We start from the raw sequence: 16,895 nt of genomic DNA on the forward strand, positions 1-16,895 counted from the left end.
TTTATCTAGAATAATTGACAATCATGAAGACTGCTAAAGTAGTTCCATGTATCCTTGAAATGGACACCCATGAATATTAATGGACTTTTTTCCACAAATAATGAGCTTGCCAATATAACCACAGCGATCTCGAGTCAGGGTGTGCTTAAATGTTCTTTGACATATTTTATTATTTACTTACGAACATATTTTGATTTTTATTTTCTGATAATATTTTTTAATTAAAAAAACTTGGCATCGTCTGATGTAGTTTGATCTGACCTTAGCAGAGTTACCGTGCGATGTATACTCCAAACGGGTAATTATAATCTAAACACACCTGTCTAGGCACCCAGCCGGAACCGCTCAGCGTTTCAACGCCTACAACATCCTATAAACTATTATCACGTCAATGCGACATTTAGTAAGTTTAAATATAAACTCTTCTGGTGACCCAAGAGCTGGCGCTTATTTAGCCCAAAGGCTGAGTCTAACGGTGCAGAAAGGCAATAGTACCAGCGTCTTGGGTACAATGCCACAGGACAAACAAAAATTTTACACGGCCTGTTTTTGCTATAAATTTATAATGTGTATTTTGTTTTTTTTTTTGTCTATTATAAAAATTTCTGTACATAATTTCAACAAATAAATGGTTGTAACTCTTGCTTGGCATTATACATTAAAACAACACGTCGACGCTTACGTCATTTTGACTTTTCCTACTCTGAAATAATTTTTTTTTTTTATAGAATAGGAAGGTGGACGAGCACCAGAAGGTGACCACTTACCATCAGGTGGCCCATATGGCCACCTGATGGTAAGTGGTCACCAAACGCCCTTAGACATTTGCATTGTAAGAAATGTCAACCATCGCTTATAGCCAATGCGCCACCAACCTTGAGAACTAAGATTTTATGTCCCTTGTGCCTGTAATTACACTGGCTCACTCACCCTTCAAACCGGAACACAACAATATCAAGTAATGCTGTTTTGCGGTAGAATATCTGATGAGTGGGTGGTACCTACCCAGACGAGCTTGCACAAAGCCCTACCAGCTTTACTAATAATACGGCCATTCTAACTCATTACTGATTTTAAGAGCACTTTTTTTAACCGACAACCCTAAGACTGAATCTAGCACATGAAGATACATACATCCTCATTCACAATTGTGTGACGGAACTCGCTATATCGTTTCGTTACGAAATTACAGTCCGTGCATTCACACTAGAGTTATTCTGGATTTCTCAAATAGAACTTAACAAAACCTCCACTCATTCTTCAAATGATGTTCGTGATTGATTGATTGAGAATGAATCGTCCTTTGGCTTTTTGGTTTCTTCAAAAGTATGTCCTATGGAATGACTGACAGCCTCGTTGGTCTAGTAGCTATATATTAGGCCGCAGATACCAAGGTTGTGGTTCAAACGCCGATGAAAAGTTATAGGTTTTTCTTCAAAAAATCTTACTGTCAACTGAAATTACAGACACAAGGAACGTAACGTCATACTTAATTGCCTTAACATTAAACAACTGTATTACCCAGTGAAAGGAATGGTTTTGCTCTATGAGAAGATATTTCGGATACGTCATAACAGGTGAATCTTAAACGAAGGCTGTGATTTGAAATCCAACACTGCGTTTTTTTAATGTTTATAGTAATAAAGTGAACATCTAAAGACTATAATTCGTAGTATAATAGACAATGGATGTAAATAGCCACTTAATATACGCTTAGCTTAGCTTTGACGAACATTCGGACCTATAGCCATAAAAGAATTTTGATTGGTTGGATAATTAAAATTTAATTATGATCCTATAGCTTTTTGTTAACATTTATTTAAATCGAACTCTCAATCAGAACATATACCATTATTGACTACCTTGAGATTTATTCAAGTGGCATTTCATTATCTTATCGCAAATGTTTTCGATAGATGCTAATTGAAAACATAATTTAATTGTTCACTACCTTTCTAGTTCTCAATAGAATAAATACTTCGATATTGTTATAATTGTAATATTTAGTAATTGTATTGCCTTTGCGTTTCAAGATGAAGGGAGAACAGAGCACTAACGGAAATGAAATTATTTTAGAAACATACGATGCACATTTGGAAATAATTGGTACGTACTTGTATTTTTTATTTTATTGTTCACATCGTTGGTTAGTTGCTAGCTTCTTGGGTTTCAGATTCCGAGATCCTGGATACAAGCCCAATAAAAAATATAAGGTTTGTCTGTCATATAATTCTCAGTAGTTATCAAAGTTTGGAAGTTGGCAGTTTTACCACTGATGCCTGGACTAGCACGTAAAATCCAAATTTATTTCTCCTGTCAAGTCGAATTACCAGCCAATCGGATTATAAGAGTGAGGGAATAGACAGTGCACCTGCGTTTGTGCACACACTTGAGCACTGATATCTCCTGTGGAGAATGGTCGCCGTAAATGAAATAGGACAAATAAACTTGATTACTTGGTACTCATCATATATTCTACCGCCAAAAAGAAATACTCAGTAATGTATGTTGGAAAAGTGAGTAAGCCAGTGAAACTTCAGGCACAAAGGACATTACATCTTAGTTAGCAGTCCCAAGGTTGGTGGCGCATTAGCGTTGTAATTGTTATTGCTTACGGTGCCAATATAAAATAACTTTTAGAACAATTTTGCCTTGAGATAATTTATTTACAAAGAAAATAATACAAATAACTAACTCAATTTTGTACTTTGTCGCAACATATATCAGAGTATTTAGAACTCCAGGGGCTGTTACAATATTTGTATAAAGAAAACTATATTTGGGTATATATTTGGATATCATGTCCCTTGTGCCTGTAGTTACTGGCTCACTCACCCTTCAAACTGGATTACAACAATACTAATTATTGCTGTTTGATGGTAGAATATGTGCTGATTGGGTGATACCTACCCAGTCGGGCATGCACGAAGCCCAAACAATTGCTATTATTTATCATAACTTCTAAAATCATATATATATGAAAAAAAGTATTCGCCTAAAAGCTAAATGCTAATAGTGGACGTAGTTTGTATAGTTGACCCGACCCATATATTAAATACCATTTTAAAGAGAGCCCTCCCCGCTCCCCCGTTTTATTAAAATTGTTCTGAATGAAAGGAAATCAGTACAGCCATAGAGGCCGATGTTAACTGGATTAGACAAAGATAGTCCGGTCAGAGTTATTCCCGTTGCTGTCAGGGTTATAATACAATTTGCTATTTTTACAATAATTCAAAAATAGAATCTGAAACGTTTTACTTATATTTTTATTAGGTTAACTAAGACATTCAACAATAGTCATTAATTATCATCAGATTTTTGTCAGCTCATTTGGCTGCAGCAATTACAATGGTATGATATAATAATGTTACACTGTTGATTATAGGCACAAAGAACAATATTTATTTATTATTTATATATTTATATAAGAAACTCCAGTGACATAATCACAAAATTAAAAAAAAAAACGATAATAGTTGACTAGAACAGTGTGATACACCATTATAAACATTAAAAACAATACAATTGAATGACACTTGTTGAGTTGTTGGTAGAAAGAAATAACAATAATTAAATAAAAAGAATTACATCTTAATTTCCACGGTTATATAACAACTGCCACGTTGGTCTAGAGGTTATATATAAGGCCGCAGACCCGGAGGTTGTTTTTATAGAATAAGAAGGCGGACGAGCATATGTGCCACCTGATGGTAAGTGGTCACCAACGCCCATAGACATTGGCATTGTAAGAAATGTTAACCATCGCTTACATCACCAATGCGCTACCAACCTTGGGAACTAAGATGTTATGTCCCTTGTGCCTGTAATTACACTGGCACACTCACCCTTCAAACCGGAACACAACAATACCAAGTACTGTTGTTTTGCGGTAGAATATCTGATGAGTGGTTGGTACCCAGACGACCTTGCACAAAGCTCTACCACCAGTAAGTTTCTGGGTTCAATTCCCAGGTCGGTTCGATAAAAAGTTTTTGGGCTTAACTGTCAGGAAATTCTCAATAGCAGCTCGGAGTCTGGAAGTTAGAAGTGTGTACACTCCCGTGCCTCGAGAAGTTACGTGCTGAAAGCCGTTGGTCCTGCGCCTGAACTCTTTCCCGTCGTGTCGGATTGTCGTCCTCAGATCAGTCATCAGATCATGACAGCTAGGAGGAGAGAGTACACCTGTGTTTGCGCACACACTTGTGCACTTTAATATCTCCTGCGCAATTAGCTCTTAAGATTTGCCGACGTGGCCATCGAAATCTGTCTGGAGGACATTATTATTATTTATTATTATATAATAAACGATAGTTAATATTTCTTGCAGTATTCATGTCTATAGGCGGTGGTCTTATCTTGACCCATTTACCAGTGTCCCTGACTATTTTTTTTAAACAATAGTGTTTATATAAATACAATAATGGGAGTACACCCGGTGCGGTATCGGCTAAAGGTCGCGACCAATGACCCCGTCAGCACGCTCGTTTTATGCTTTGTCTAAAAATTATATTTTCATTCCTAGTAAAAATACATATACCTGCAACCTAACATATAATAAATAATTAATAGAAGTGTGAGGACAAGTAGGCTCTTAACATAATTAAAATAAGTACTTGAGGATCCTCTGTGTGTCAATTAACCTAAAAACTTCTTGAATTTCCTTTTTTGTGTTGTGGAAAAGAAACAAATATTTTTTCTCGACTGAGGTATTTCTTTCCATTGAATTAAGAGAGGTATTATATTGAAATAAGGTTTTAACTTTGACCCTATTTTAAAAATATAAAACATAATTTAAGAGTAATAAATATAGAAAATATATAAATCCGTGGACTAATAAGTTTGTAACTACTGGACTAATTAATTTGACTTGACTAATAAATTGACTAATAAATTTGTATATATATATATATATATATATATATATATATATATATACAAATTTATATATATATTATATTAATATTTGTTACAAATTTATTAGTCCACGGAGCATTTGGAACATTCAACAAAACACGAATTAAGCTAATGAAAAGTCAGCCATTCTGGCCCAGACTATCTAATCTACTTACAAAATAGATACTATTTATTAGGTACTAAACAACAGCAACAGTAGCAGCCTGTGAATGTCCTGCTGGGCTAAGGCCTCCCCTCCCTTTTGAGGAGAAGGTTTGGAGCTTATTCCACCACGCTGCTCCAATGCGGGTTGCTGAAATACAAATGTGGCATAATTTCAGTGAAATTCGACACATGCAGGTTTCCTCACGATGTTTTCCTTCACCGTCAAGCACGAGATGAATTATAATAAATTAAGCACATGAATATTCAGTGGTGCTTGCCCGGGCTTGAACCCACGATCATCGGTTAAGTTTCACGCGTTCTTACCCCTAGGCCATCTCGGCTTTTTAGATAAATACGTGTAAAACGTAGGTACGACATGAGATCAATTCCACTTTGACCAAATCATGAAAGGTACTAAATAAGTCTTACTTATTTTAAGCCCTGTTTAACTTCAAATGTTACAAAAGATAGGAATAAAGTACGTTAATTCGCTATTTTTAAAGAAATAAAATCTAGACTTATCAAATATTATTAAGCCCGCGAAAAGATTAGCAAGAAGAGAAACAGTTCACGCTTTTAAAAGTAAACACTCACATAATAATCTAGTATTTTTCCTCCCCTTGTACTTAAATGTTTAGTGACTGATGAGTTACATGCTGTGTCTCCTTCTTTCAAATGTCAACTCAACGATGACAAAGAGAGAGAGAGAAATGAGTGTTCAACTAAATATCTATTAAGCAACAAACATATAATTTCATTTATTTTCGTAATGTTCTTAACTTAATATACCTTTTATTCACGACAAGAAATAAAATGCATGCCAATATAGTAAGTTCCTACATATATAATATAGTGCTATATACTTCTTGCAGTGTCGTTGTCCCATTGCTCTTAATATATAATATAACGTTTATCCAGACGAGAATCATTCATTTCCGAGCCGTAATAAATATAGTTAAACAAATTTTACGTTAATATAAATTTATCTCATTAACTAGTACCTACGAACACGTTCATATACATAACAGGTAATATGTTTAAGGAAATGCTTGGAAATAATTACATAGAAATTTATTAGTGTTTAGTTAATAACGTATCAGACGAAATATCTATCAGCGGTTCATTTATAGACACAAAACATCTGGTACTTTAAATAAAAACTAAGCCTACTCCTAAACTAAACATCATGAAATTATTCTTCGGTTGCTTTCCATTTAGAAATTCGAAAATCGACTTTTTTAAACGACTTAAAAAGAGGAGGATGTTCTCAATTCGATCAATTTTGTTTTTTTTTTTTTTAACTCAGTGCCTAGTGCGATTTCTTTTACGTATCCGATAGCATTGAAGTTGAACCGATTTGGAAAAAATATTTTTTCATTCGAAAGGATTTATTTCCAGCTTGGTTATCAAAATTCAGTTCTGATAATGGGAATCCATGAGGATCATGGGGATCCATGAGGAATTGAGTAAACTCCTCAAATATTATAGACATATAGCGACTTTGGTATTTTCATCAACAAATCAATTTTGCATTTGCATTCAGAAACTATCAATTCGTGAAATATAACTGATAAAAGTATTTTTTTTAAAGGATTTTCTTATTGTTGTATTAATATTGAAACAGCTTAGCAGACTGATAAATATGCCACCTAATAATAAGTGGTCACTATCGCCCATAGACATTGGTCATGTAAGAAATATCAACCAAACCTTACATCGCCAAGTTCCACCAACCTTGGAAACTAAGATGATATATCACTTGTGCATATACTAGCTCACTCACTACAAACCAAAACACAACAATGTTGCTGTTTGGTGGCTATAAAATTCAAATTTTTTTTTTTTTTTTTAATTTCAATTAAGACTCATAATTTTATATACAACAATTAACTATTAGTTATTACTTCAGACCGGTTTGACGAGCAGGTTGGCGTGGTTAGTAGATACTTGCCTTTTCACGCCGAAGGTTGTGGGTTCGATTCCCACCCAAGACAGACATATGTGTGCATGAACATGTCTGTTTGTCCTGAGTCTGTGTGTAATTATCTATATAAGTATGTATTTACAAAAGAAAAGTAGTATATGTAGTATATCAGTTGTCTGGTTTCCATAGCACAAGCTTTGTACAAGCTTAATTTGGGATCAGATGGCCGTGTGTGAAAAATGTCCGAGGATATTATTATTATACATTTTATACACAAGTTTGTTTATTGAATTGTCCTTCTTTCATGCATCAACACGCATAGAAACGGCATGTTGGCCGGAAAATGGGAGTGAAACTGAGTATAAACTAGTAAGGTGATATATAAATGACACAGATCATATGGTTGCTAATTACACATATTCTAAGACGATGTCATTTGTGTCTACAATTACACTCGCTCATTTACCACTCAAATCGGAATTAATTAATACTAAGTATTACTAAAGTAACAAAAGTAGCCTGTAAATGTCCCACGTACTTGTACTTTCTTTGTCGCACTTCCAAAAAATGGAATTCCTTACCAGCTCACGTGTTCCCCTCCTCTTACAACCCGGGTTCCTTCAAACGAGGCGTGAAGAGGCATCTTGCGGGCCGGCAAGGCGAAGGCGGCTAGTGCAGAACGTTTTTCCCATCTGTACTGGCCGTCGTCGCGTTTAAACTCTACTACCACTTACCATCAGGTGGAGTAGAGTCATTTGCCCTCCCGGCGAATATATATAAAAAAAAAAAAAAAAACGTTGGGCTAAGGCTTCCTCTTCTTTTGAAGACGTTTAAAGCATAAGTATATAACCATCACGCTCGAATACACATGTGCCAATATTACATTGAAATTAGACATAAGAAAATTTCCTCTTGGCGTTTTCTTTTACCGCCAGCACGATATCAATTATAGAGATATATTAAGCACATGCAAATTCAACGGTGCTTGTCTGGGTATGAACACGTAATTATCGGTTGATATTTACTCATCCTAACCACTATGCCATCTCGGCTCAAATTTTACAAGTTGTAGATAAAATAACTAATAAGTGGGTACCGTTGTTCCGTTCTGGTTTTATATGATATATGAAAATGAAATAATTTAGTAATATCTTAATTACGTAAAATTAAATTATCAACCATTTACAAATAGTAAGCTGAGGTTGTCTTGAAGTTGTACACATTAAAAATGTTCCCAGGTTTAAGAATTTTCATTTTAAAAATGAGGTAAGCCAGGCAAAAATATAGTAATGCTGATTAAAATTAATTAAGCGTATGTTTTAATTTACCCTTATTTTTCACGGCTCAACATCATATTATAATCGAGTTGGTTTCACTTGATTAATACGTCACAAACCGAACCAGCTATTTTTTTTTTCCTGACGTACATTAACACTAACAAAATCGTTCTTCTATTTTTAAATTTATCGCATTTATAAATTATTATAACGATAATTTAAAGAATTTTATTTAGTTATTATCAATTAAGTTTAATACTTTCTATTAAATAAATCTAATATAATAAGCGTAACATAGAAAATCATAAAGCCAAAGTTTTTATTTAAAATTTATTGAAATATAAAAAAAAACTTACACATATATTTTTCCTCTTTAAAATCAATTTATAAAATAATAGAAAAAAAAATATTTTATTCATTTTCATAAGCCAGGAAGTTTTAGGAATTTTCTAAAAAAAATAGGGAACATTTGTTCTCTATAACTGGCAACATTTGTTAATAGTTTGAAACTGACAAACGCCAGTCGTCGCGAAGTCAGCGCGTAGGTCAGAAGTGACGAATTAAATTTGTGTTCTCCCGTTCTGTGCGACGAATAAGCAAACATTTAAAAGTGGACGCAGTGAAAAAAAACTATCAATAATCGTTTGTTTTAAATAAAACGGTAAGTAAAGTTGTTTTATTATAATATAATTTTTCATTATGTTAATGAAAACAAAAGATTTTTAAAGTTTAAACGATAAAATATTATCCATGTAATACGATCACAGAGAGACGTCATTAGGTCGCGTATAAATTATAACTTTGTTAAATAGGGTTATTTTATAAAAAGAAACAGTTATTATACGGCAATGAAAGCGATAAACGACTTTCTTATGTACTATAATCAAGCAATAAATACAAATTTGTCATATCGAATCGAAAGATAAGAAGCCAATTTTACTTATTAAAAAGTTTTAAGTAAGTAATAAATACCTTTATTTGTTTTATTTGTAACTAAAATAAAGCTCATATTTGAAACATTTAATCTGCGATTATAAATGAAATAATTTTATAATAGCGAAACGATAATATTAGGTTAATATAATTAAGCATGGACTTTAATTTTGATATTAAAATAATAAAACGTCGCAAAATTTCGCACATGAATTGTCTATCAGTACGATTAAAAATTTGTATATCCTATTTGACTTGCAACTAAAAAAACTATATACTTAATTTTAAAACAGGAAAATTGTAAAATATAATTGATATAATCTCATTATCGCGGGTTTTCGGTAGCTAAACTAATATTATTAATGAGAAAGTAGTCTAGTCCAGTAGTCTATTTGTTGCGGCACGGCAATACCATTGAACTGACTGATGAAATTTGATATGAAGCAAACCTTATACCTTACCCTTCCCGTAACACGCGAAGCCACGACCGAAAACTAGTCTACTATAAATTCCTTAAAATAAATACGTGCGTGACATCTAAGATTAAGGGTACGCTAATTTTAACCAATCTAGCTTCGTATGTACTGCTACGAAAGCTGTACAATCAATTATGATATTGTTTAAAAAAAAATGTGTTTCATTAAAAATAATTGGATACTAGATAGGCCATAGCGACAGTTAGTCGAAACTGTTTAACTTACGCTTAGGGTTGATTGGAAGAAAATATCTTTTGGCACCTTTGCATAATATTAAATAAAATGTAAACAATAACATATTACTTAAAAAAAATGTGAACATTCCAGACTTAAAAATTAAATGGTCAATGTGAATTAGAATTTTTTTTAGAGGTTTTTTACATGTTTTGTATTTTTGTGTAGATTAGGTTGTGATGTATGATCTAGTGAAGTAACATTTATTTACTTAGTTTTGTCACTAAACAGAAGCCGTAAAACTAACAGCTTGTAAATATGCTGCTCGGCTAAGGCCTCTCTTTTTAGATCGCTCAGCAGCGTCCTCATCCCTCAACGATACAAAGCTTCACAATATTTGCTTGCAACGCACAATTTACAGACGCTTGTTCGGGGTTGAACCAGCAATCTTCGGTTAAGTTGCACGCGTTCTAACTACTGAGTCAACTCGGCTCATGTCAGAATTCTAACATATATGTATTTATTAGAACCTTAGATACGAACCAGAATAAATGTATAAATAAAAAAATATAAAAGAAAATGAATTATTTAAAAGCTTATCTTTAAAGAGATATTACAGCATAACCAAAAAGAACAAAACAATTAAGGCAAATAAACAAGATGTTATGTATATACATGTATCAAGTAGAGATAAAAATTGTGACATTTAACATTTGACCGTAATTTTGTTTCTATGTGTACGTGTAATCGGAATTCGGAAGAGATTGTTAGCTTAAACAAATATTATTAACATTTTGAACGTTGTACCTTATCATTAACAATGGCATAGATAAATATTTGTTAACTATCAAAACGCAATTAGATGCGCTTTATCTTTCCCTTGTAAATATTTAGATACTTTAACAATAAATAAGTGATGCTGTTTTTAAAAAGCAGTATTTAATAACGGAAAAGTATAATTTAAAAAAATATAATTGGCTATTAATAAGGCCCAAATGAAAGTTAATCAAACACTGCTTAACTAAGGATTGATTAGAAGAGAATGCTTTTTGGCACTATATCTGTCTACCTTTGCATGATATTCGTAAATAAAAATAAATAAATTTATCGAGGTGCGTTATCGAATGAAATGTAAACGATTGTCTCATTATTGTCAAATTTCGCAGAGGATAAAAAGTTTGAAGACGCTTTAATTATTTTTTAATTTGTCACCGATTTCTAATGAAAGTGATTGGAATAAAGTCCAAACCTTCTCCTCAAAAAATAAAAATGGCCCAGCAGTGGGATATTCATATACATTCACAAAACATTGCTCTTAAGAACTAAATCGTAGTCTACAAATTTATATAATGTAATAACATGATACATTATTCATACACGGCCATCTGATCCCAAACTAAGCAGAGCTAGTACTATGGAAACCAGACAACTGATATACTACATATACGACTTTTTTTTTGTAAATACATACTCATATAGATAATTACTCCCAGACTCAGGACAAACAGACATGTTCATGCACACAAATGTCTGTCCTGGGTGGGAATCGAACCCACAATCTTCGGCGTGAAAGGCAAGTATCCAACCACGCCAACTGGCCCGTCGAAAATGCCAAGGTACGCATGAAAATGAATATATCTAAATAACAAATTTTACACTTAGTTCATCAGACTCCAACCGCCCCGACAAAACTTGTAGATTGTTCAGGCCAGTCCAATTATTTTACTGACAAACGATAATTCTTTATATCTGCGTTCCAGTTGGAAGAAAGTTTAACTACAGGCACATATGACAAAGTTTTAGATGACGATATAAGATGTGGCTTATTCTTCTTACTGTGTCAGCGTCGATTCCACTTATCACCACTTGACCCATACGCTTATATCCTGTCAAGATTGATTGATGATGACAATGATGATGTCTTCCTGACGACTTTCACGGCGGCCATTCTCAACTTTTTTTTTTTTTTTTTTTATATCACCGGGAGGGCAAATGACTCTACTCCACCTGATGGTAAGTGGTAGTAGAGTCCAAACGCGACGACGGCCAGTACAGACGGGGAAAACGTTCTGCACTAGCCGCCTTCGCCTTGCCGGCCCGCAAGATGCCTCTTCACGCCTCGTTTGAAGGAACCCGGGTTGTAAGAGGAGGGGAATACGTGAGCTGGTAAGGAATTCCATTTTTTGGAAGTGCGACAAAGAAAGGAGTTGCCAAATTTCTTTGTTCGCGATGGAATTGATGTCACAGTTAGGCGGTGACATCGAGAACCAGCTCGCGTGGACTTAAGAAGGAAGGGGGAAGCAGGAATTAGAGAGAATAATTCCTCAGAGCACTCGCCGTGATACAGTCGATAGAAAGCGCTCAGTGCTGCTATCTCACGACGCAATTGTAAAGGTTCAAGGGTGTTTGTGACCTTTACGTCGCCAATAATGCGTACGGCACGTCGCTGCAACCGGTCCAAGGCCTCAAGTAGGTACTTAGCGGAGCCATCCCAAAGGTGCGAGCAATATTCCACGCAAGACCGTACCTGTGTTTTGTACAGCAGGCATAGTTGTTGTGGCGTGAAAAAGCGCCGCACCTTGTTCAGAACTCCGAGTTTCCGTGAAGCTGTTTTTATAACAGCCTCGATGTAATCCCTTGGACTAAGGTCGCAGCGAACGTCAATCCCCAGCATGGCGATTTTGCTTTGCATCACCAGCGGAGTACCACAGAGGGAGGGAAGAGGGGAAAATGTTGACTTTTTCGCCGTGAGAGCGCATACCTGTGTTTTCTTGGCATTAAACTCAACAAGATTATCAGAGCCCCATTTGGCGATGAGATCTAACGTCCTATCGAGTTCAATGACAAGATTCTCCCGCCTCTCCTCAGTTTCCGCCCGCCCAGCCACTGCGCGTCCGTGGTATCCACCATGCACTGTACTATCATCTGCATAGCAATGTATGTTCCCAAGGGAGAGCATATCATTGATATGCAAAAGAAAGAGTGTGGGAGATAGCACAGATCCCTGGGGGACCCCAGCATTCACTACATAGAATTGTGAAGCGCAACCATCTACTAAAACACGAAGGCTACGCTTGTGTAGGAAGCTGGCAATCCAGGTGCATAGCTGAGCAGGCAGACCATATGCCGGTAGCTTGGAGAGAAGACTTCTGTGCCAGACCCTGTCGAAAGCCTTGGAGATATCGAGGCTGACAGCCAACGATTCTCCATGCTTGTCGATAGCTTCACCCCAGAGGTGTGTTACGTACGCTAGAAGATCACCTGTGGACCGTTTTGGTCGAAACCCGTACTGACGATCATTAATTAGACAGTGATCTTCTAGGTAATGGATCAGTTGGTTGTTTAAAATCCGTTCCATCACCTTACAAAGTACTGAGGTGATAGCTATTGGCCGATAATTTGCCGGGTCAGACCGATCCCCTTTTTTGGGAACCGCTTGCACATTAGCTCTTCTCCAAGCCTCCGGCACACTTCCCGAAGAGAGAGAAAGTTGGAACAGGCGCGTTAACACAGGAGACAGCTCCGCTGCGCACTTCTTCAGCACTATGGCTGGTATTCCATCGGGACCGCTAGCTTTCCGTACATCAAGTGATTGCAGCTCCGCACGCACATCACGTTGCCTGATTTTAATGTCAGGCATCGTATGGCCACATGCAGGTATTGTAGGTGGCAGTGCACTACAATCATCGATGACGGAATTGTCGGCAAAGAGTTTAGCCAGGAGATCAGCTTGCTCTTGCGGACTGTGAGCTAGCGATCCGTCCGGATTTCTGAGCGGTGGCAGCGAAGGTTGGCAGAAATTGTTTTGCACAGACTTGGTCAGACGCCAGAAGCTACGGGAGCCCCTAGGATGCGAAACAAGGTCATGACCAATCTGTACAATGCGCTGTGCATCCGCTCTCGTGTATGCCTTTCTACAGGACTTGGAATTTTTATTATAGTTTGCTTTCAGTGAGTCAATGTTAGATGCCCCGCTAATGCAGCCGTTGATCCACTTGCGATATGCCGCCTGCTTAGCTGATACAGCATCGGCACATTCACGAGTGAACCAACGGTTACGCGTACTCGTACTGACGAGATCTGAGCTAGGAATGTAGTATTCCATTCCCAGCATGATCTCGCCAGCAACAGCAGCGGCACTAGCTGTCGGGTCATTCCCACTGAAGCAACGTTCCTTCCAAGGGACCGACGCATAGTAATCGCGCATACCGTCCCAATCCGCCGACTTATAGTGCCAAACGCGACGTTTGCATACCGCTAGTGGCGGCAGCTTGGCCTGTGGCACTCTGGTAGAAATAAGGCTGTGATCCGAAGAGCCAAGAGGAGCCTGAACCACAACCTGATATTCCACCGGGTGAGAAGTCAGCAGAAGGTCCAGTAGAGAAGGTGCTTGCCCATCAATGTCTGGGATCCTGGTGGGCTGATCAACCAGTTGGGTCAAGTCATGTGTGAGAGCAAAAGCATGAGCAGTCCTTCCAGCATGGTCAGTTTTGAGGGATTTCAACCAGGATTCGTGGTGAGCATTAAAGTCCCCCAAAAACACCAATTCCGCGTTAGGAAATTGCTCTTGCGCAGCATCTGCCACCCGACTAAGATGGTCAAATAATCGGCTTGTCTCCAAGTCACCATTGTGGGATCTGTAGAGGCACACGTAGACTCGGCTCTGACGAACCAGGTCCACACGTACCACCAACATGGAGAAGGAGGGGTCCTCCAAGCAGCGCAGTCGGTGACAGCAAACATCCGTCCTGACGAACAAGCATACTCCGGCTTTCGCTTTGAAGGATTCTTCAAGCGTGTAGCCGGGATAATTAAGGTAGCTGGTATCGGCAGGACGGAGTATTTGTGTCTCCGTGAGAAACAACATTGCTGGCCGTGCTGTCTCGAGATGGTGGTGGACAGCGTTGAGGTTAGTGTGGAGTCCTCGGATGTTAGAGAACTCGACCTCAAACAGCGAGGGTATGGTGGGGGTGAGCACCGCTGTACGACCGTTATTTCTTTTTTGTTGCGCCATTTGGGAGAAATTAAATGGAAAAGAGACGTGAAGCGAGCGATGTATTGCCACGATAGGGATGGGCAAAGTGTGGAGGCGTGTTTCCCCAAGTGGTTGCCAAAAGGAAAAATACACTGACCCGCCGGACGGAAGGGCCCCCGAACCCCCCCGGAAGTGGCCGCCGGGACCCCACCTACCGGTCACCAACCGGCACGACGGTCCACCCCGAGATTATGCGTGGCCTGGTGGGGCAGCCTCACGAGCTGGTTAGGCACGCTCGGGCCCCTGTACTATGCCACGGGCGGCCAGCGGAACAGCCGTTTCTTCGGGTCTCCCTGACCGGCAGGTCAATACAGTTTCCCCCGGCATTGGTTCAACAGCCGTCTCCAACCGGACCAACACCCATCGCGGCAATACTCGCTCGGGCTCTGGCTGTACGCTGGCTGACCTCGAAACGCGGCTGCAAGCCACTTCACGAGTTTTTCACCATGCGTACGGTGGTAACAAGCCAGGCGGATGTTAGCATCCTACCACCAGATGAGCAGATGGTCGCTCAGATATCCCTTAGTCGCCTCTTACGACACCCATGGGAAAGAGAGGGGCAGTGAAATGTATTCTTTCTCCGTCACTGCACGGATGAACTTCGTAGGAGATAATAGTTGCACAAAAGTGTGTTCAAACAAAGATGTACTCTCTATTCAATCTGTCATAATCCAATTGAATGAAGCTTGGAAAATCTAACCCAGAATTCGACCCACAAGATTAACGGTTTTTCTACGGGATTGTTAAACATTGCCGGCTTTTTTTTCACGCTGGAAAAACGCATTACTCGTTTCCCCCACGGGAACAGTGGGGAGGTATGTGGGGCTCGCCGATGTCCGAGGCGCCGTATGCGCCCCGAACATCGGAATACCTACTAAAAAACCAGCGGTACCCTTTCTGTCTTAACGAGAAGCGCCACGGGATCGCTTGCGCATGCTACCGCAAACTACTGGTGGTAGGGCTTTGTGCAAGCTCGTCTGGGTAGGTACCACCCACTCATCAGATATTCTACCGCAAAACAGCAATACTTGATATTGTTGTGTTCCGGTTTGAAGGGTGAGTGAGCCAGTGTAATTACAGGCACAAGGGACATAAAATCTTAGTTCCCAAGGTTGGTGGCGCATTGGATATGTAAGCGATGGTTGACATTTCTTACAATGCTAATGTCTAAGAGCGTTGGTGACCACTTACCATCAGGTGGCCCATATGCTCGTCCGCCTTCCTATTCTATAAATAAAAAAAAAAAAAACATTTCCAGCTTATAAACTTTATTCCGAAACAAAACAATGTTTAAATTCTGTTTGATCTGCAGATTAATAAGCCACTAAATAAAAAAATCACTTAATACATATAAGTAGTAACTATTGCAATCAAATGTCATATTTATAATACAAGTCATTTCGTACCAATACTTGTAATTAAAGGTATGTTATTAATACGAAAAGAAAAGTCCAGCTGTATTTGGGAATTATGCGTACATTTAATCGCCCCATTTAGGTTATTTACAAATCCTAGGAGATATATATTAATATATATATAAATATTGGACGATAGCCTTCAGATAATTTCAAAATAAACATCATGCTATTTATAAAACATAATCGTAAATTTTGAGGTAAATAAAAACATTTCAGTTTCTCCGCCAGTTCTTCTGAGGTCTGAGACATTTATATCCGAACCGGGGGTATTATTTTGACAATCAATAAACAAATGTAACGCTTATATATTGAATAAAAAGTTCACTTAACTTTCACCTTAAACGAAAACAATAACTCCATAAAAACTCACTTCATATCTCATTTTAAAACTCGACTCTTTTGATGCGTTTTCTGGTATTTCACGATCGTTTTCTGCGGTGAGTTTCGCGCTTGTTCATACGGAATGGCTTTACTGTACCGCGATTTACAATAGCCATTGTGGCCAAATATTTATACAAGCAAAAATAGACGCGATGTACACTGAATAAAGTGACAATGCTAATTGACGTGTAGTTGATAACTCGTATTTGTATTATCTAT

At 37.8% G+C, this 16,895-nt stretch overlaps 1 protein-coding gene across 3 annotated transcripts in view; it reads left to right on the forward strand.

The window, feature by feature from the left end:
- Positions 1-1,958: 1,958 nt before the first annotated feature.
- The window catches only part of LOC126768892 (V-type proton ATPase 116 kDa subunit a 1-like), a 45,318-nt gene continuing 30,381 nt past the window's right edge, over positions 1,959-16,895 (forward strand). For 2 of the 3 annotated variants that reach the window (XR_007669282.1, XM_050487296.1), the window contains exon 1: positions 1,959-2,106. Coding sequence is in view for 1 of the 3 variants with exons in the window: in XM_050487296.1 (XP_050343253.1) it covers positions 2,034-2,106 (73 nt within the window). In the remaining 2 variants the exon portion in view is untranslated. Of the gene's footprint in view, positions 2,107-8,783; positions 8,921-16,895 lie in introns of those variants that run through there. The other variant, XM_050487297.1, reaches the window with a different exon arrangement.

The sequence above is a fragment of the Nymphalis io genome, chromosome 6, assembly GCF_905147045.1.
Source record: "Nymphalis io chromosome 6, ilAglIoxx1.1, whole genome shotgun sequence".
Lineage (NCBI taxonomy): Eukaryota > Metazoa > Arthropoda > Insecta > Lepidoptera > Nymphalidae > Nymphalis > Nymphalis io.